Genomic DNA, 22,664 nt, shown 5'->3' on the forward strand with positions numbered 1-22,664 from the left:
GTTCAAGATAACTTGACATCTTCAATTTTATTTTTTTCGAAATTAATCTAAAGCTTTAACTTAGCAATCTGTTATATTAAGGCAATCTGTAAAGTAAAAAATTAATAATTTTCAAATATTATTAGTTTAAAAAAATGTATTTTATGATTACTGTTATTATTGAACTTCACTAAATTTTTGCTTAACGTAATAACTCCTATTCTTTTCTAGTATTTAGCCTATGACACACAGTTGATTTTGGGAGGAAGGAAATATGAACTGAGCCCCGAAGAGTACATTATGGCTGTTATTCAACTATATATTGACATTGTTTACATATTTCTTAACATTCTTATTCTAATTGGATTAGGTGATCAGTAAACCAAAGGAAGAAAGCAAAGATTGAAGTATGTAATGATAAAAAATAAATATTCTATAAAATTTAATTTACATTTAATTTTTTTCATTGGATTTTGAAATTCTTCTTATGCATATGAATACTATTAAAGTTAGAGGTACAAATGTTTTAACTCGCAAAAAAAAAAAAAAAAAAAAAAAAGAAAAAGAACAGTTCACATAAAAGGTATTAGTAGTCTTAAAATCTTTCTGTTCTGAAACTTTTTAAAAGCAAATGACATATCCTTACATGTATTTCAGGTGTTACAGAAAACTATCTCAAAGAAATCTCAGTGCTTTTCCGGAAACGCTAAACTTTGATTTGAATATACACGGCACGCAAACAACGTGTCAAAATGAAGGAATAAAATTGAAATGAATGCTTAACCTTGTCGGACATTTCTTGAAATCTGTTAAATTATTCATCTATTAACCCTTAAATGCATGAATTTTTATTTTTTAATTTAAGTCAAAAATACATTAGAATTGATATCAAATAAAATAGTAAAAATACTAAAAAATAATCTATGTTTTTATTCCAATTTTTTAAAAAATATTATTGTTTCCAAATGGCTACATTACGCAAAAGAATATGATAGGTAGATATGTAATAACAGTTTTATGTAATAATACATACCTTATAAACTTTCAAACAATTTTAAAACTTCGAATACATCAAAATAACAACAAACACAAAATCAAAAGTTCGTAAGCACGAATGATGTCCACACTCGATACATCAACTCATAATAATGACCGTTACACCACACTGAAACTTTCAAAACTATGTACGTAGATAGTATGTATCCTACTGCTTACACTATGCAGTAAGCTAAAATTCGTGTTTTGATTTGATTTACGTGACTAAATATGGGTATGCTGCCAAATGGCAACATGCATTTAAGTGTTAAAGCGTACCGTACATTTCTTGAAAAATACAAGAAAATCAAGGCAAAATTTAAGTAATAAATTAGAAGTATTTTTTCTACATAAATTTTATTAAATTATTAGATTTATTTTCGCTTTCCGAAATTCAAGCGGATAAAAGAACTCTGAAGTGATTCTCTAATTGAAATTTTTACATGTTATCATAGTAATGATACTCTGCCATTTTTTCTCCAAATCAACTAAATTAACATTTCATTAATTTAATGCACAAATACGTTATGCCACGTAATAAGCTGCACATTCTCTATACCATTGTTTGTGAGTTTCGTCTGCACGGAAATTCCTTAGAAGCTAATCTGAAGATTTTTTCAGTATATCCTGGTACTATTAGTGATGGAGGTTAGAGAATTTCCGATATGGAAATTTTAACCCGTAAGTCGGGCTTAGATACTAGAAGCCGAGGGAGGTGAGAAAATAACGAAATGAAGACATTGATACAGAACCAATAACGAAATAACTTGAGAGGCTTCACTGCGCACAGTGAATAGTAATAGCTCACACGAAATGAAAAAGAATGTTACGCGTGCACACTCTTTGTTACCTATGAACACACAGTTGAAAATCATCAGGAAGGAGTATCAGTGTATACTTCTCTGTTCACATGTAGTCAGTGGAGCCTTTATAAAGCTGTTTATGAGTCGACATATAAGCCCACCTAAAAGTAAAGACTGGAGTTGTAAAAAGCACTTTTTATCGCAGTGCTAGACGAAAAGAGCATTAGCTGAGCGCAAAGGAGAAATAATTTAAGGTATTTCTCCTGCCTTCTTAGCATGCCTTTGTGGCGTAATGGCCAGTTCACTCGGCGTGCGTTCAAGAGGTCCTAGCTTCGAGTCCCGGCGAAGGCATTGCTCATTTTTCATGTCCCCTACTTCGAAATAACCTAATGTCTCTACAGTCTCTCAGAAAATGTCAAAGCAAGTTTGATGTGGTTTATTTGATTAAGGCAAAGCATGAAGGAGCTACCTGTTTAAGGGAAGGAATATCTTCGTGTAGAACTTTCTTAGAGAAACTGGTTCGTATCCACGTTACACATGAAGAAAATCACGAAGACTCCTTTGCAGCTAGCTCATTCTCTTGGAATCGAACACAGGTCGAGCTACCAGTGTTCAACGACCTAACTTCTCGATCGCTGGTGGGCTCTTCCAAAGCAACATTTGTAACGCATGTAGTGAGATATAAAAATTGTGGTTTATTTTAAACTGTTAAATAACCAAACCATTAATTCAGATAACAATTATTGTCTTAGGTAGTTTGAAATGGTCTTTAACAATCAATGGACCTGCTTTAATAGATAGACCAAATGTGGTTCATCAGATGTTTAACGCTAAATCACATATACTGCAAGAATGACTCGACAAAGGCTTGATCATGGGCAATTCGTACTCATCCATCGTCATCAAGAGTTCAGATACTGCTCCCTTCGTTAAAGTAAAGGAAAATGATGGATCTTATTAATAATTAAAATTATGTAACAAATAAAGTCTTTCCATTTGAAGTTGTTAATGATTCTGCATTACTTTGAAGATCAACCTCATAATTATTAAATCGCGAGCCTCTTGTCGGATACAATTTTCTTTTCATTCCCCCTAATTATGGAAAAACACGGGAGAGCTGTGTGCCTAAGGGATGAATGCCTTTCCTGAAACGCATTCACGTTAAGCATGCGGAAAACCACGAAAACGCCAATGTAGTCAGTTTGTCAGGATTTGAATCCGAGTATAACTACTAGTGTTCAATTGTTATAATTACTCAGCCACTGGTTCAGCCTCATACGGCAGAATATCTGTTTACATGAAGTTTCGGAATAAGGTTAGACGAATTTGAAGAAAATGTGTGTGTGTGTGTGATTATGGCAAAGCCTCGAGGGTTATCTGCCTAAGAGGAGGGATGCCTTCGTGGAGGACTTTCTAAGGGAAACTGGCTCGTATACACGTTACACATGGGGAAAACCACGGAAACGCCCATGTAGCCATGTAGTTCGGAATTTGAAGGGGAAAAAAAGCAAATATATTCTGTAATGCAATATATTCTGTATGTAACAGTAGATGAAGATAAAAATTACTTTAACTAATAAAGTAGCATAAATAGAAATTCTGTCTCATGTGTTGAGAAAACTGTACATATTGGCATTTGCTATTTCTTAAAATTCTGTGCAACTTATTTTATGTGTTCTTAGAGTTTACTGTTTGAAAAACTTTTATATTTTGAGGCCTTTATCATAAAATGCACCATCGCCATAAAATTTCAGTTAATTATTTAATTTATACTCGTAGTTAAATAAGCGGTATCTATCATTTCAATATTTATGGTATTCTTTCCTTGCAATGCTGGCAACATTTCTGAAATTTTATTTTCCTCTGTATATCGCGTATGTTTTACAAAAAAGAGATGGCATGCTGAGATATTACCTCTGTAGCTGCATGGCAGTTTTTGTTTCGCGATACTTCTTTTATAGCAGAATATCTTTCATTATTTTTTCGACTATACCTCCAAGTAATCGCAATAAACTTTAAAATTCGGACGTTTGCAAATATTCATTGTGATTTACAACAACTCAGTTCATAACTAATGATTTTTAAAAAGTCGTGGTTTCTTTTTGGAATAAAAAAGATATAAATTGTAATGAGAAATTGAGATAAATGATACATACCGAAAATTAAATACATGATCGATGCTCTTTGTCCTAATTTTTTATACCAAACTTAGAATAACTCGAGAGGAGATTCATTTTTATTGCGTGAACTGTGTTAACACTTTTCCTACGTATTCCGAAATTTTTTCGTTAATAAAATAGTTAGCTGAAATAATTTCCTTGTCTTTTCTCTATCAAGGTTTTTCTTTAAAAAAAAAAAAAAAAAATCCATCAGATTTCTTATGCATTCAGCCAATTGCGATTTCTTTTTTTATTATACTTTGTTCATAAATTGTTCATGATTACTCATAAATTGTTCATCAGCATCAAACTATGTAATACCGAAAACGTTCGTTACACTTATTAGCAAACAGCTGAACTTTTCATATAGTAAATCATCTAAAATTCTTCCTAAATATTCAAAAGCCAAGGTGAAATCATGAATATCAGGATGCTTGAAGATACATAGATAGAAAATTCTTTCCTTCGTATCTTTGAGACTGCCAAGAAATGAATGGCATAGCTTTCATCTTACTCGATGCTATGGAATCTTGCATCCTTAATAAACTAAATAGAAAACTTGCTAATTAATTCAAGGGCACTCGAAAAATTCTTGTTAGGGAATTTTAGGTCGTAATAAAGGATATATTTATCTGTTTGAAGTTTCAGTTTGACTAAATAGGCCGTGGATTGAATTCCTAAAGCATCTAAAGATAGAATCCAATAAATTAGCTAATTTTCTTTTGTGGAAGACGATCGTAGAGTGGTTAGTAACACGAGAAAGGAACTAAAACAATAATAATAAATAATTGAGTAAAAGTTATCTTTTTAAAAGGTGAACATTAGCAAACAACACTTCGAGCAAAAATCTCTTTCAAATCTCTCAACTCGGCCCCGTATAATAACGTTTTAAAATCTTCTAGCTCAAAGGAAATTTGCCTTAATGCTTTTAGAAACTGAATGCTGATGCGTCGTGAACACTACGCGTTCTTTTTCGGCATGTATCATTTACCTCAATTGCTCATTAAAAATAATACGGAAGCTTATTTCCTATACGAGAAACTTATCATTTGTATAGTGAATCTAGGAAAAACAACAAAATGTTCTCTAACTATGATACCATTTATAAGGATTATGATATATAATTTTAGCTAAATAATATGAAATAGGCATAGAGATAATTGAAAATCACATGAATCAGATGGTCCTATATGGAATGGATTTAAATTTTATAAAAGCAGAAGGAAAATCTTTCATCCAGAATTCAGCGCTGTATTTCATAAAATGCTTCATTTCAGTTGTACTGAGGGGCAAAATGTTTTTCGAGGGATACTCGATAAAAATTCAGTTACATTTCCCCGATAGAATTCGTATTCAAGCAAAACGCTTGAACGATGCTTTGATTACAACCCTCTGAAATATTCTGAAACCGAATTGAACTTCCAGTGGCTTCCTAAATGATGATTTTAAGTTCTGTTGTTTTATAACAAATATATTGTGTCTCATGACCTTGAAAATAATATTAAAAAGGTCGATAACAGAGTCGTAGCTAGGGTTTTCAGCGTCCAGGGACAATTGAAGATTTCGCGCCCCCTACTGCTTGCCAAGGATGGAAAACATTTAATTCTAAAATGTCGTAACGTCAGTTTGGCGCCCCTTGGATTCTGCGCCCGGAGACAGATGCCCCCTTGCCCCCCTCTAGCTACGCCCCTGGTCGATAAGCTTCTTTTACATATTGTTAATTGAAGTTTTATGCACATTGATGAGATATGATGCCCCTTTTTAACGGTATTTAGACCTTTCTTATTCCACTGTTTTTTTAAACTAATTATATCTGTAAGTAAACTTAATTACGAAAATTTAATAAATTTTAGCTGCTTAGCGTGTAGAAATACACAAAGAGAATATTGCTAATTACTGAACTATAAGATTTTTGGATTTAATGTTTTAACAAATTTTTTTAACTGTTAAAAGAATAACTTAATTTATTAAGTTGAATTTATTGTATTAGTTATTTCCGTGAACATAACTTAATAAACTGCCCGAATAAAATTCTTTATAGATAGTATTTTTACTCTAACTTAAAGCATGAATAAAGTGTGTTCACTTTCCTTTTCAGATTTTGTGTGGCAGTTTTTGCAGTTTTATGCTATTGCTACAGATTTCAAACGTGAACTTCGGTGCCACAGAAGACTATGTCTGCTACGTCTGCTATATATTTCTCTTTTCAAATCTAGCCAGAAAGTAACGATTTGATAACAATGAGAAACTAAGCTTCCTAGAAAAAATATTTTTACCTAGTGTTGTATTTGTTTTAGACTTATATGGTTTTCACTAATTTAAATAAATAATTTAAAGTATTCTGAAATCTTGCGTGCTTCACATCTGAATCTGATTTTACCGCAACAACCTACTTAATTGGTTGTTTACTTCTTAAACTGGTTATTTACTTTAAGTAAACAACCTTCTTCTTACTATAGATTTATTAAAGCACAAACTTTGTTTTTCCTGAATAAGTTTGGGAGTCTGCTAGTTTACTAAAACTTCTGGCAGAGGCTTTACAGTTAGTGATTTAAATTCATTAAAAGGAGATTAAAATGAAATAGAGAAACGAAAGATATTAAATTTAAATCGAAATGTTTCTCACGTTTCTTTCTCTAACACGAAGTATTCTTTGATGTGCGAATAAAGTATAAGCTGCTTGGTGATTAGTTTAGAATAGTTTCTTAAAAGCTCAGAAATATTTTTTAATACAAAAAATAAAGCGTTTTTTTTACTTCAATAAGAAAAAAAAATCCATACAGAGATACTGTAAAGGTTAAACTTTAGAAAATGTTCCTTGACGCACGTCAAAAACTTTGATTGCGTAATAAGCATTTTAATGAAAATATAGCCTTATAATTTATAAAATAATTGCCATAAATTTCAAGGCTAGATACTGTATTTGAAAGAAAAAAAATTATGTCTGACTTGTGTAATAAATTTCTGTACATTTCTTTCGGATTATCTGCACACAGGTTGCATCTTCATGTCTGCAAGCATAATAATGTTCTATAAGTTAGCAGTAGCCGGACAATTTCTGTATTTATGTATTGTCTACATGTATACTAGTTTGAAAAACTAGAGAATATGAAGATCCTAAAGTTATAGACTGTTCTTAGTCTTGACGTGTTTCACAGTATTTGCGTTATACTGTGAAATATTTGCGTGTTACCTTTGCGCCATACTGCTGTTGAAATTCAAATTTATGAAAAGTCGTGGGTGGAATTGGGATTCAACTCATAAAAGAAGGGTATTAGAAGCAAAATGAATTTCCTAACATATAGATAAACGCATTTAGCAATGGCACCATAATTCACAACGAGCAAAATTTTACGGGTTACGGGGAGAGATCAGATGCTTTAAATAATGCGGACGATTTCTCATCGATTGGTTTAGGCAGATTTGTATCTACCTGTACGAAGGCTGCTGTTAACACCATTACCATCGTGAATACTTGTAGAGGCTTTGAATGGGGTACCCGATTTACTGAGGACAAATAATGTCAGTATATATCTCAATTTTATCTCAACAGTGATTACTGAGCAAAATTCTGGAGACGACATTGCAATCAAGCTGATCATTCTGCAGCTCTTTAAAGTTTTACAGGTTATCCACGTTGAGACATGATTTGTGGTGTCATCATTAATGAAAGTGCATCACACCTGTGAGTGCATATACTAAGTACAATAGACGGCACGCTGTTTTGTTGATGAGATGCTGTTGCATTACCCATCTTCTCGCCGTTTCTAATGACTTTTTACAGTAAATTAAACTACAGCAGCATAAAAAGTGTACAGGCAATTCTTTAGTCCAAATCCCGAGTTCATGCATAATGTATAGGACACAACTTTTGGAGAAAATACTCAATGATGAGGACTCAATGTCGTAATCAGGTACTCAGTTTCGTAATGTCAAATACTCAATGCCGTAATGAAGACAGACTGTGGAAATGCTACATGGTTATGAAGTTCTGCATATCAGGATTTAGGCTCCCATTGAATGAAATGTCATTCCAATTTAGCGATATTAAATTATCTATTCCATACATTCAAACACTGGCTTTGTATAATAGTTTTGAATTTTCTTTTTTTTTTTTTAAGAACGTCTTTCGCTTCCCAGCGGCCGAGTGGCAAAATCTCTGATCACTGGTAATTCGGCATGGTTTCGATTCCAGGCAAATGTAGACATGCCATGTGTAGATAAGCCAATTTTCCTTAGGGATGCTTCCACAGAGTCATTCCTTCCTTTAAGCATATAGCCCTAGCGTACTTTACTAGAGTCAACCAAATTAGAACATAGTTCTCCGTCTCCGTACCAAATTTTATTCCTTTTGAAACATTTTGTCGAAGTAGGTCATTTTTTTTTAATCCATCTTGTTCGAAATATTAGTTTTAGTATTTTTATTTTCATTGGTTTAGTTTTGAGATAATGTTTTAAAAATTGATTTTTGGAGATGAAGAAGAATACGTTTACCTGCTTATATCATCTCTTTATTCTCTTTCTTTCTTTTTCTTTCTGGCTGGAATCTTTGTAGAGGTGTTGTTTTCCGACTGGTTTGGTGGTTGAATTTGCTGAACACTGTGAAAGCAGGAAAGCATAGATAGCATCTTTACTCTGAGTATATCTTCAATTTTCCCATATCTATTGGAGTCTCAAATAATTTCCCAACTAATATCCACTACTTAAGAGAATAAGGGCATTAATCCTTTGGACTCGAGAGGCTCTCGCTCACCATGTGATTTGATGCCGCAACTCGAGATGTGACTTTCGCTCACCATTTCTTTGATGCGGAAACTCCATGCGCAGCAACATCTGTTTACGTTTAGTTTCTTCGAAGCGGGTTTCTAAGCTCTTTCTGTATAATCTTATGAACTGTAGAAGGAAACCCCTTTAAATGGAGATAAGATTTCCTTATCTGATATCTTATCTTTTCTTATCTATCACAAAGTCTGTTCTTAGAGAAATGAACCCGGAAAAAGGCATCAAACGACATATTATTGTAATACTTGCCCTGGTAAGCCGAAAATGCATCTTGGGAATTGTTACCTGAAATATCATACACAGAAAAATTAGAGACTAATATTTTAGAAATTGTGTTAATAAAGGTGTTAAGATATATAAAATGTTAAAATGTAATTAATTTGTATGTGTAATGATTTTAAGTTACTGGTAAGAAATGCGTCAAAAAGGTTGCGAAACGTCTCGAGATGCTCGTGCGCCGCGCAAAAAGGCCCCGAGGTTAATCTTTAAAAGATGCACTTTTCCATGGCAAAAGAGGTTGCTTGCAAGGCTTTTTGCCTTGAATCTCCCACGTGTAAGGAAAATGCAAGACTCAAAAAGTCATCAGTTTCTATTAGAAAAGTACCCTTTCTTAGGCATATATCGTTATTCAGGAAAGCTATTCCTTTCGAGGCACATATCATCAGACGCATTTTTATAATAAATTGTAAAACTTAACTTTGTTTCATATCATAATTCGCAGAATTTATATACCTTACTAATATTCCAGTATAGATCGATATTAGGATTATTTTCTTCAAACACAGATCTTAGAGAAAGTTGGAAATGTTTGAATCTCTTTCCATTTAATTACCTCTAATTATTCTTGAAACTTTGAATAAAGAACATATAAATGTTATACTTAACACAATGATACAGTATCAGAAACTCCAACGAACGGAATATCTATGTAAAAATGAGTACATGATTCTAGAAATTGCTTTTAAAGACCAACATGACTCAAGTGTTCCGTAGCTAGTCTTCTTAAGTTACCAAACCTTACGCCATTTCACATTTCTTTTCCAAAGTTTGTGAAAGATGTAGCATTCCATCAGCATATATGCAAGATGAAATTCTTCATGGCTTCTGCTTAGGAAAAGGTCACAAAGTGCTATTTTGAAATATGTATGGCAAGACTGTTGCTGTTTTGACGCTAGTCATGTAATTAAAGGAAATCGCACAGAAGTAACGCTGCTAAATATATTAAAAATTTTTTTAAAAATTCTTCCAAATTCTTTTTATTTCATATTTTATGTATTTTTTGCTACCCTATATATTTAAATATAAAATTTTCCAAAGTAAATAACTTTACGTACAAGTTTTCAAACCTCATTTATATTGCACCAAGCAAAAATCTTATATTAATTCATGTATCCTTATATTAATCCACAACTAAAAATCTTATATTAATGTATTATAAGCACAAAAATAAGATTTTCTACCCAAAACATTTGATTGATATTTAGAAAGACGCAAATGTAAACAAGATTTTTGGTTGGATTAATTATTTTGACTATTTCAATCGCAAACAAATAAAATCCCTGTCATCAGAAAATACATATCTTTACAATTTCATTTGTCAGAGGAAAACTTAAATGTTAATTAACGCTCTAGAAATGTTTTATATTTAATTCTTCTCCAACATCTTTATCCTAAATCTTTGATATCAATGCTGCATTAGTTTAAAGTTAAGAGCTCCAAGCAAAAATTATAATAATGTCTGATTTAAAGGTGTTTAAAAAGAACGATGCTATCAAGAGATTTTCGCTGTTAATTTAAATACAAACAGAAGATAAGCTTGCAAATTTGAATATATTCCAACTTAAAATTGCCTATTGGAGAATATACACAAAAATGAAATAAAAATCACCGCTTGGAATATAACTGGATCAAAACTCTGATATATAAAAATATCATAAGGAAAAATACTACCCAAACATGTATTTGGAAAATAATTTTATTTTAAAATGTACACAAATATAAATAAAGTGTGATGAGAAATAAAAAGTGAGGTTACAATAAATATACCTTGCAATAAAACTAGAATATAATGTGTTACGTTACCAACTGTAAGCAACAACAATATGCTGAACTTGTAAAATGGTATTACTTTAAGCAAACTTTGCTGATATTAGTGTCAAAATTGCATGTGTATATCATATTGCATATTGCTCATTAAATTTATCTATAATGATCAACACTGTCAAATTCCTGAAATGGCTCTATCTTTCTAAAAAGTACGTTAAATTTAGAATATAATAAATACTATTTCTGTGAAATCATATTATCACGGGTCACGTCAAATAAACACGAAGAAGACTTTATTCTCTCGATTCGTCCTGAGAATCCTTCCATGTTTCTACTTATGTTATTTTCATCATCGGAAATTCAGCGGAACTTCGTGGGCTACTTTGCCGTTTGACTATCACCGGCACTAATACTGCAGAGGAACTCACCGGCGATGTAGCAAAAGAAGAAAGCACCTCGTAATTAAAGATTGCTGTATCACGTTTTTTTTCGGCTGACCGTTGATTTACCGTAGATGTACCTAACACTGCGTCCAGCTCCGGCTCTTGAGAACACACATAGCTTTCTGGATTCAAAGAATAGCTGAAAAATCGTGCTATTATCTTTTTATGAATTTCATCATGTAAATTCGGTTGCGGTTCTCTGGAACAGTAGCGCATATTTTCAGCTAAAAAAGAAAAATTATTTTTCAGTTTTCACCGGTTAAGAAAAATGTATCAGCATATTTATACAGAAAATTCTAGTTATTGCTAAAAAAAATCATGCACTGAAATCCGCTGGCCAGAATAGTCAGTATTGTAAGAAACCTATACTAGCACTTTTTGGACCTGAATATCGCATTCTGTTTTTCGGTTCTAGTTAACTACTTGGAAATGATACATAGTTTCAAAATTGACGAGTTGAATTCCACTTTCTTAAAGCTCCAATATTCATATAATTACAAATAATTCGATTTCTTATCGAAATAAAGAGGTGCAGACAATTGCCTGATTCTTTAATCTGTCCAATTAGCTTGGTAGTTAACTTCAAGTTTAAAAAATTACAATATATTTAAGGTAAATTAGGTTAAATGAAAATATTTGAGGTATTTCAGATTTCATTTAAAATGTAACAGACATTTATTTATGCTGCTTTTAGATTTTTCAACAAGGTACATAACATTATTAGACATTACAGTTTGTTTGATATTTTTAACCATTCCAAAATATGATGTTGGACATATCAATATAGGATGTTTGATATGGGACCCTGCAAACATAGTCTATGTATTTTTGTAGAAAAGAGAACTAATGTTTGTAACGCTGGTCGTCAAGAGTATCCTATATATTGAAGTCTCGGAAATTAGGTTGTTACAATCTCTATTTTTTTTTCTTGTAGTGGCACCAATTATTATCATGTTTTTTCAAAAGGTACGTGGAAACGGTTCAAAAAAACTATTTCATATGGAAAAGAGAATATTTTTATGAAACCGTTTTTAATTCATTGAATTTCCACATATGATATTCCTCGATTCCATATATGAAGCAACGAAAGAAAGTTATTCTGGAATAAATAATGACATCTAATTTCTTTAGGAAGCTAAAAAGAAATCGTATTTTTAGAAAGTGTTAAAAACCTTTTTTTTTGGGGGGGGGACATAATCCAATACATATATATAAAGGAACATAAGAAGCTAACTAAAATAGTCCTAGAAGTATAAATAAATAATGGTACTGAACGTCGCCACTCTGCGATTCTTACAGCTGATTAGGATAATTCGGAACAGTGGGTCGTTGTCTTAGTGTTCAATTAATTTCAGAAATAGTTAAAGAATCAAAATACCATATTTACGCATGTAAAGTCCGCTTGGGTATTTAAGTCGCACCTTTTTCGGGTGTGTTTGCTAGTACCCAAAAACACGGCAGTTTTATAGAAGGGAGAAACAAGGATATCATAAAGTGCCAATAACGATTTCAGTGCACCTTTATGTTGTCGTTGTGGCTTACCTCACTTGTCTGAGAGAAACATCAGAAACTTTATCGTGGCAAGGAGTGCCAAATTGCGCCTGTCATTGGCAAGAGCCTTGAGCACCATACAAGTAAGAGTACGACTTTGCTCAGTTCCGCCTCCAGTTTTGATGGAGAGCTCCCCCGGGGGGGGGTCGTGTTCGACGGTTTCCCACCCCGTATTCCACTATCAGCAACCTCTCGAGAGAATTTCCGGCTCGCTGCATATTTAGAGCGTCCCCATGCCGCAGAGACTATATATTTACAAATATCCATGTCTTCTCCAGGATTCAAACCTGGGCCCTTCGATAAGGCAATCAGCATTGCTAACCACTTATCCCGGTTGGGCGGCTTAGTGGATCGTAAAGAATTAAAAGGGTAATCTCGTAATGCACTTGGTTTTTGTTTCGCTTATAGAATAATATTTCCCACTGCTGTTAGGAAGTAAGACTTCTCCCAGTGAGAATACATTTTCCTGCAATGACAATTCTATCAATGTCAGGAAAACAAATGCGAACAAAAGAAGTATTGAAATGCACGCGTATTTGCTTGAACAATGAAACCAGTTTGAATAACAAGAACTAGAATATTTCGCAGGTTATATTCTGTAAAGCCTCGTCTTTCTCCATTTCTTTTAGGCATTTTACCCCAAGGCTTTCAAATGTCATGTGCAAGGAGATAAGAATATTCTAACCTTAGCCATGTATTCTAAAAGACAAATCTGAATAAACTGGCGCAATGTTCAGAGAAAAAAGGATATGTTGTTTTTCCGTTGAAATAGAACACATTCCAAATAGTTTTCTGTAGAAACATATGCGTGTGAACTTGTTACTTTCATCGAGAAATCACTAGCTCATTTCAGCTACGATAAAATATTTCTAAACAAAAATATCTTTTTAATTTTTTTTTTTTATTTTTTTTTTATTTTTATTATTTGAAATAAGCAAGGAAAGAATTAGAATGACAACTTTAAAAACGTTTTATTGACGATACGTATTTTAAAATAAAACGCTTTTATTAGTGATTAGAACAACAAACGTTAGCTTAACGCATATAGCTTCAGAAAATGCATATTTCTAACGCATATAGCTTTCTGAAGAAAACAATTTGACCCATGTTGTTTCATAACCGAGAATTTCAATAGTATTTATCAGTATCACTATTCTGAAAAGGTTTGATTCGTAACTAAATACGTCAACCGCTTGTCAATAAGGTATTTTACAATTCATAATTTTGAGAGGCATAAATAAAATTTACTTCAAATGTATATCTGTTTGATACTAAACCATGATACTTAAAAAATTATGTCTTAGCAGTTTATCTTTCCACTATTTTGCTACAGCAAATAAACAAAGGCAAGCATAATCAAAATGATACATTTAACTTTTTATTTAAGCGACTGAAATCGGATTTTCTTTAATTTACTTTTACAAAGAGGGTAAAAATCGTTCTTTTAATTCGTTGAATTTCCACATATGATTCCCTTTTAAAATGCAGATCGCTATAAATAACATATATTTACATAAAGCATTTTTGATAACATTACATATTTCTTGAACACGAGTGTTATATAACTCTTGAATGGTTATTTGACAGACATAATTCCGATTTAATATATGAATAAAATTAGATAGGCCTTTAAAATGCGAAAATTTTGGTCACGTTGTATGTTGTCGTAAATACTCACGAAATTCTACTTCTTATGTGTACCTCGAATTCGATTGAAAATAGAATACACTTTCCTATGATCAAATATATCTGAGATAACATTAACTGCAATCTTGAGCAGCTGCATACGAATACTGCTAGAGACTACTTTGCGTGTTCTGAAGTTCAAATTTTAACTACATGAATTCAAAAGCAGTTATTTAAAATCATCATTTCTATAAATGATGATTTTAAATGAAAAGTTCAAAATTTTGTATATAATGAAATTCATTTAATAGCGGCACTAAAAAATTGTCGTTTTGCACCCGTACTTTTCATCGCAGGGAAATATTTCAGGTTATATATTTTATTAAGTATCGGTTAGACTATTCGAATACAGCAAAGCACACAACGCTATCTTCAAGTAAAAGAATGCCTTCATAGAGGAATTTCTAAAAGAACCTGGTTCGTATTCATATTAAACAAAGGAAAAACGGTATTTACGTATTAACGCAACCAGGCCAAAATTCGCATAAATTGCCAAATTTGGCGACCCTACTTACGACAACCCTACGTGTTATACATAGTTTTGTAAAAAGAGCATGTGGAGATTCACAAAATTTTCCTGCATTTTCGTGCAAATTTTTGTAATTTATGAGAAAATAGCAGTGTACATGGATAAAGTCAAGAGCGTGCGCAATGCCATTTTTGTGCAATTCTGGGATGTTTTTTTAAGTAAAAATAAGTCGACGTGTACATGGTTATGGCGAATACGGTTTTCAATCAGTGCTAAAAGCAATAGCCAAAAGATTTCCGCCGAAAAAATAATTCTGCAACTTATTCAAATTCGAAACCGGAAGGGTTTAATTGCTATTTTATATTTTAAAACAAACTAATATAAAAAACTGTATTAAAAATTATCTGTAATTAATAAATGTACATTTTCTTTCTATTCATACTTTTTTACTCAAACTTACAAATAGCGCCAACCTGGTTGCGATAATACGCAAGTACCGAAAAAACAACTGTGCGACCAGTTCATTCACCTAAATTCGAACCCGATCGAACTACCAGTATTCAGCGGTCTTAAAAACTTGCGAGTCTTTTTCTTGTGTCTAATTTTGGACACTACAGATTTTCGTTCCTTCCTTTCCAAAGAACGAAATCTCTAAATTTTTTTCCTTCGCAGAATAAATATCGCATAAATATTTTAACTATCCATGCCTTTGCTAAAATGAATCAGGTAACCTCAATCGACAGTAAGTTTATTACTTGCTTGATTAATTTCCTAAATGAGAACTATGGGTCTCTGAATAGTTGCGGCCAGTCTTAGACTAGATATCTAACTACGCAGCCATTTAAAACTGTACACGAGTTTGTCGATTCATATATTGCCTTATTAAAAGATAATTAACAAAAATGAGTGAATTGCAGATTCTAATCTTGTATAGAACTGGTTTCTTACCGTTTGTGTCTATATAAGCATAGACTTCATCTGAGATTCGTTTCTGAAGCTCAAATTGCATTACAGGGCTATCTTCTTCCTCCTTTGAGTCATTTTTAATGCAGAAAAATTTCTTGAACTGATCTAATAACTGTTTAAAAATCCGATCCCAGAATTTCCATAGTTTATCAGACGAAGATCTAAAAGATAAGATGATAATTAAGGATTTATTATTTTTTAATATACAATGTAAGAAATATTAAATACTTAGTATTAGCTAAAATTGGATATGTATCTCCTATTCGAAATTTAATATTAATAATGCTAATATTTCTGAAAAGGATCAATAATTTTATAGCACTTCGTAGAATTAACGTAATATTTGAAAGAATTTGACCCAGCAATTGAAGAATTATTGTAAAAATGTAAGAATTTTCTTGTAATTCTAATCAGTATTTCTACTTTAATTGTACAGTTTTTGTGGGTTACTATTAGTTGATATTGATTCAATAAAAGGAAAACGACGAAAACGGGTTTGGTTTATGGTTTATTTAATTATGCAAAGCACACTAGGGCTATCTGCCTAAGGGGAGGGATGCCTTAGTGGAGGACTTTAAGGGGAACTAGCTCGTATACACGTTACACATGGGGAAAACCACGAAAACGCCCGTGCAGCCAGCCTGTTCGCGGGATTCGAATCTCGGACCGAACTACCAGTGTTCAGCGACTTACCGCTGGGCCGCTGTTGGGCCCACAAAAACGGGGACGCCTTATAAACAAATTACATATGGAAAAAGGCTCATTTACTATTTCGAAGATATTTTTGAATTCAGAATTTTCTTCCATAAATTTTAATCCTTTCTCTCTAGTTCTATGAGTATTTTTTACCATTTTTCAACCTAAAGTGTGCGATAAAAATAGTTCCGAGACACTTTCGTCAGTGGATTTTTACTAATCCGATACATCTCCTTAACATGATATATATCTGAATCTTAAGATAGCTCAACTTAGAACAAACTACCAGTTTAAACAATGTTATTCACTCGCCCAGTAATGGGTTCTGAAATTCGTGTGGCCTACCAGCGGCTGAACGGTAAAGTGACTGAACATTGATAACTCGACATAGAATCGACTCTTGGCGAACGGAATGGCTGCATGGGCGTTTTCGGGGTTTTCCCCATGCGTAACGTGGATACAAGCCAGTGTCCCTTATAAAGTCCTTCACGAAGGCATTCCTTCCGTTTAGGGAGATAGCCCTCACGTGTTTTCCTTCGTGATTAAATAAATCAAATTAAACCGAAATTAGTGGAATAACCGAAGACATAATTTTATTTATTTTTATGACTCATGTGATCAGAATTTGACATTTAAAGTTAGACATGCATTAATAATGTTTAGTATTATTTTAAATAGTATTATCTAATTTTTCAACTTGATAAAATATTTAAAAGGGCCAAAAAATTGAATATAATTACATACATTATCATACTACAACATGAATATAAATCTCTCCCATTCACCATTAGTTTAACTTTCGAACATTAAAAAGGATTTTTAAAGTAATTTTATGTTTGCAGTATTTCTTTAAAAAAAATAAGGGGTGGGAGAAGAAATTTAATAATTCTTATATTTTAAATAAAGAGATGGATGCAGTTGTCAGAACTTAGGTTACTGAAATAGAAGAAATCGCACAAGGGCTATCTGTTTAAGGAGAGGAATGCCTTCATGCAGGATATTCTAGGGAAACTGGCTCATGTTCAACACTTACACGAGAAAACCACCTGAAATTGTAAGAATAGTTTTAAAAAGTTGGTTTTCTTTGTTTAATTTCCATATAATTATTAAAACTAGCAGTTCCTGCGTTCAGTTTCCTTATAAATATTTGATATTAAGGGCAATGGTGACAGTATTCACAAAACATTTTATAAAATGCTAAAGAAACCAAATTTTCTTGTGGTAAATTTATGTATACAAATGATCTGTGAAATCTTGTTTACAAGTTCTGCGTGTTTGCTCCTTGACCAGATATACAACTGATCTTAGGTACTGTGAAAGAGCCAATCTGTCTTTGGTTCTTTCTATTTGCAGGAAAAGGAAGCAAATTTATTTACTGCTGAGAAGTACTAAAATGTTGGAAAAGCAAATTTATTTACTTTTTCAACATTTTTGACATAGGAGCTGTAATGAGAATTATAAATTGCTTTTCAAGGCAATAGATTCTTCCAGTCTAGCTGAAATACTTTGAATATATTTTAGTCTGGGAACTAGACTTTTTGGATACTTTCTGATTATGAGTAGCCCCGCCGTAAAGGCGCGAATTCGTTGGCAAGTTTAGACAGAAACATTCCCCCTCCATCGCAGAATCAGCAGAGGCATAACACTTCTCAACAGAGGCTTTGCTGTGGTTTTTAGTGCTCGGGGACAAATGAAGATTTCGCAACCCCTCGTCTCCTGTTTGCCGAAATGCAACGGTAAAAGAAAAATACTTCCTGAATGCCCCCCTTGTCTTCCCCTATCTGCGTTACTGCTTCTTGGAAGTAATGACATCAATTGATACCTGTATTTGAGAATAATCTCAGATCTTTTTTTGCAGAATTTCGCTGACGTATATTCCTTTGACCAATAATAAATAAAGCTCTTTATTCCTTGTTAGAAAAGAATGCCCTGCCTGATGTAATTCCGAGAGAGTGCGTTCGAGGATCTTCTTCCCCTCTTTCCCTACAAAAAAAATCTCTCTAGAGGAGTTTAGCTTCCGGACCAAGCATAAACATGGCCCTGTTTACAGACTATTACTGTCTACGAGGTATAAGGAATATAGTAAAATTTGTATGTAACACACCATACATTGTAGTTCGCCTGTAATAGTCCATTATAGAATGTATCGGGCATGTAACCCCTGTAAATATTGTAAATGTATTTGTATTTTGTTAATAAATGACGGAAATCCACAGCAGTCGATTGCTAGCGCAACGATTCGATCACACCTGTAATACCTAAGGTGGAGAAGGTACGTTAATGAGAACATCTCACCCGCCTAGCCAGAGAGTGGCCTTTATGGTATAAAGAGATGTCTCTATACATACCAAAAACGAAAACATCCAACGACCCAACCGGTCCCCCAAGACAGTAACGTAGCTGGAATACCAAAATTACAAAACACAAAAACACATTTAATTAAAAAATTTAAAAGGTATTCACGGAAACCAAGCCCAAAATTCCGAGTAACAAAAAAAGTTACCAAAAAGCAACTAAATAAAATAATATTACTACAAGTCTGAATAGGTTGCAAGCTGATCATATTCTCTCAGTACTACACAAAGGTGGAGCAGGTAAAGGATAATTGCTATTCCCGTGTATTTTGAGTCCCCCCCCCCCCACTGCAGCAGAGACACTATTACGTTTACAAACATTCTTGCCTTCTCCGGGATTCGAAACAGGGCCCTTCGGTACGGCACTAACCACTCTCCAGTCTAGACGGAACAGATATGTTAACAAAAAAAAAAAATAAATAAATAAATAATAATAATAATAATTTTCTCAATTGTATTGGATTACATTGCATTATTTTCAGTGTAGCGGAACACATTGAGATTTGTATATAGGGACAGAAGCCTTCATAATGGGCTTTCCAATAGAAATTGGCTCATTATTTATTAACGTATAAGAGAAAACCACGAAATCTTTATGCAATTGCTCTCCTCAAACTTCGGAAGTAGAATCAGCACTAGAACTCGGAACAGACTATCATATAAAACCTGTTGTTTAGCAACCATGGACTTAAAAAAAACATTTAACGTAGATAACTGCCAGTGATAGCTAATTTTCGTTAATAACAGGTGATGTTCCTTGGTAACAAATATCCATGTCAAAACGTCTTCATTAACAGACATAGGTAGAGGTAAAAGAATGCAATATATTGTGAAGGAAATTACCACAAGCAGTAGCAAAAATACTGATGTTATGTTAACACTTTATAGAATGATACACAATGGCTTAGAATTTCAACTGAGACTAACAAATTTTAAGGAGGGGTTATTACCCATCCATTTATTTATTTATTTATAAAAATTACAAAATACTTAAATTTAAGTTTATTTAAGTATTCGTATAATTTAATTTAAACGTGTCATACTGTTATATACTGTGTCATCGTTAAGCTGAGAAAACAAATAGTAAACTTTAAACTACTATTTATGTATCCTTTAAATAAAGGTTTTGCGTACATAAAAACTATATGCAGACGCTTTCCACCTTACAAACGATTTACTATCCCCAAGACTACTCGTCTCATGAATTTATTCGTAGGATATTAGAAGATAGGCTATGTATATCTCCTACCAATGTTCTTGAAATGACAGCTGTAAATACTATCAAATAAATAATTAAAAATACTACAAAAGTAAATAATGCAATTTAAAATTTAAATAGAGCACACTATAAATAAAGATATAAATTAATAAAGAATTACTTTATTGGACAGTACGTACTTTGGATTGTTATCCGAATTTTACGAAAGCTAATACAAAACACAAATCATTCCCACTTTAGTTTTGGGTTTTATTTATTATGATTAAAGAATTTATGTAATCACAATGTATATTCCTTAGCCTAAACAGGAAAACTTTGTTATAAATTGCAATTCTTAAACTACAAGATTATTTCGCAAGACAGCAAATTGGCCTAACTTTTAGATTTTTCTCAAAATGCGTTTTATGATGTAATGTTTATTCTACATTACTGAAATTACTGATCATAATTTTCACATGATATAAAAAAATACATAAAAGAAACTTACTTTTCACTGTGAAATTTTCGGGAAAAACTTTTTAATTGATAGCTTATGTAAACGGGATAGTATAAAATCATCTTTTGAAAAGACTAAGTCTATCACATGCTTAAAATCAGTTGAATTGAAATAACTGAAATGAGCAACCGAGAATTTCAAAGCACAGGATTAAGGAGTTTTACTCAGCAAAACGGAAGCATATCTTCGTGGAGAACTTTTCTAGGAAAACTGGTAGTATTTAGGTCATATTCGGGGAAATTCACAAAAAACATCCATGCAGCTAGACCTCTCACTAGGATTCACGCCTGGGTTGAATTACCAATATTCAGTGGCCGTAGCCACTCAGTCGCGTAGAAAATTATCTGCCATGTACGAAATTTATTTATTCCTATTTATTGGCTTAAAATTCTTATCAAAAGCACATACATGGCAATTACAGAATATTTTCACGCCAAGCTTGTTACAAGAGCTCATATTTATGCTCATATTTTTTATTATCATGTTATATAGTCTACTTCAAATAAAAAAATTCCTCGAAATAGGATTATTTAGATTATGGAAAGCACGTGATGGCTATCTGCCTAAAAGAAGGTGGGGTGCCTTTATGGAGGATGTTTTAAGGAAAATTAGTTAGTATATAAGTTATACAAGGGAAAAAGCGCGATACTCCCAAACAACCAGCCTATTCACCGGAATTTGGACCTGAAATAACTAATAATATTCAGCAGGTTTACTATTCGTACGTTGGTTTACTATTCTCCAAAATATTTATCGTTATTTTTCTGTATTCTGTTGCCAGTATATAAAGTTTTTTTTTTCCATATCTTAAGTCTCATATGGGTATATGCACCTTATAAGAGATAGACTAACCCAATCGGCGAGGCGCGCCTCACCGACATGTCCGCAAGAAAGAGTAGGGACAATCTGGTTTACTTTAACACTGAAACCTATTGCGTTTGTATCACATAACTCTTTTTAATTATTAAATGTGATACTTTGTATAGTGATGAGATTATGAAAGCCACAGTTTTTTCCAAATAGGATGTAATATATCTCATTAAAGCACTCTTTACTGTATTTCGCGCATTTTTTTCACGCGTTATCTTGTACAAACATCTTTAATTTGGTAAAACGGTAAAAACTCTAAGCACAAAATTTATTAACTTAATTTTGCGTAAAAATAAAGTAAAATTAAATAAGATTGATAGTACGCAATGCTTTGAAATAAATAAGGTAAAATTAAACAAGGTCTCATAATTTTTTTTTAATTTAATGAAAATTTTCAGGCAGAGATTTTCAAAACTATAATAACATTACAAAACGATTATTTATTTGATTATATCATCATTAAATTATTAACATTAAAGTGGATTAATTATTTTAGTAATTTATAAAATTCGGAGCATAAAATTTTCTGAATGTAATGAAGGGGGGGGGGGAAAGATAAAATCTAGAAGTACTCAGATTTTTATATTATGCCCAAAAGGAACCTTTTTTTAACGTTTTGTGTGTTACCTATATTTATTGAATATCCTGTTCTTCGCCCGTAAACCGCATTTGAAACATCTTCCGTAACATTTGAAAACAGCATATGTTTAGAATTTCCGCACTGGAGATAAAAATGTTATTTTCCGTACAGTGTTACCATTGCTCGCTTTAAAAGGGTTGAATTTGTTAATCAAAAATCCGTTAAAGTTTTACAAAATATGAAATAAATAATAAAACAAATTCGAAATTCGGCCGTCCAGATGCCCATGTTCGAGTGGAGGATTACATTATTCAAAATTTAATGGCTCTAGATACCGTCGTTTTTGTCACAGTGCGAGAAACATACATGTATTCATGCAGATTCTTCATTATTTAATTTCTTTAAATATAATACGGGGCGATATTATTTGGTAACAACAATTTGCAAGGAGATACGGACATTTATAGTGAAACAGCACAAAATGCCGCTTCGAGCTAATTAAATCAATCGTAAATAAAAAAAAAAAATCT

General features: G+C 32.6%; 2 protein-coding genes across 3 annotated transcripts in view; one reads left to right on the forward strand and one right to left on the reverse strand.

Annotated features, from left to right (window-relative positions):
- Positions 1-22,664, forward strand: part of LOC118188923 (protein lifeguard 3-like) — an 82,613-nt gene that overhangs the window by 44,212 nt on the left and 15,737 nt on the right. Inside the window, exon 14 of the mRNA XM_085814957.1 lies at positions 211-386. Within this exon, the coding sequence (XP_085671083.1) occupies positions 211-360 (150 nt within the window). The 3' untranslated portion in view covers positions 361-386. The remainder of the gene's footprint in view (positions 1-210; positions 387-22,664) is intronic.
- LOC118188924 (uncharacterized) lies at positions 6,732-21,012 on the reverse strand. 2 transcript variants are annotated; one of them, XM_085814946.1, is made up of 3 exons: positions 20,676-21,012; positions 15,902-16,080; positions 6,732-9,043 (listed from the first exon to the last, which is right to left on the reverse strand). In XM_085814946.1, exons 1-3 carry the CDS (start codon positions 20,744-20,746, stop codon positions 8,931-8,933), a joined length of 363 nt encoding a protein of 120 aa, XP_085671072.1. In that variant the 5' UTR covers positions 20,747-21,012; the 3' UTR covers positions 6,732-8,930. The 2 variants fall into 2 exon arrangements, with proteins under 2 accessions (XP_085671072.1, XP_035215342.1); XM_035359451.2 differs by lacking the exon at positions 6,732-9,043 and adding an exon at positions 10,724-11,471.

The sequence above is a fragment of the Stegodyphus dumicola genome, chromosome 1, assembly GCF_044657685.1.
Source record: "Stegodyphus dumicola isolate Sdum_Otavi_A_Nest chromosome 1, ASM4465768v1".
NCBI lineage: Eukaryota > Metazoa > Arthropoda > Arachnida > Araneae > Eresidae > Stegodyphus > Stegodyphus dumicola.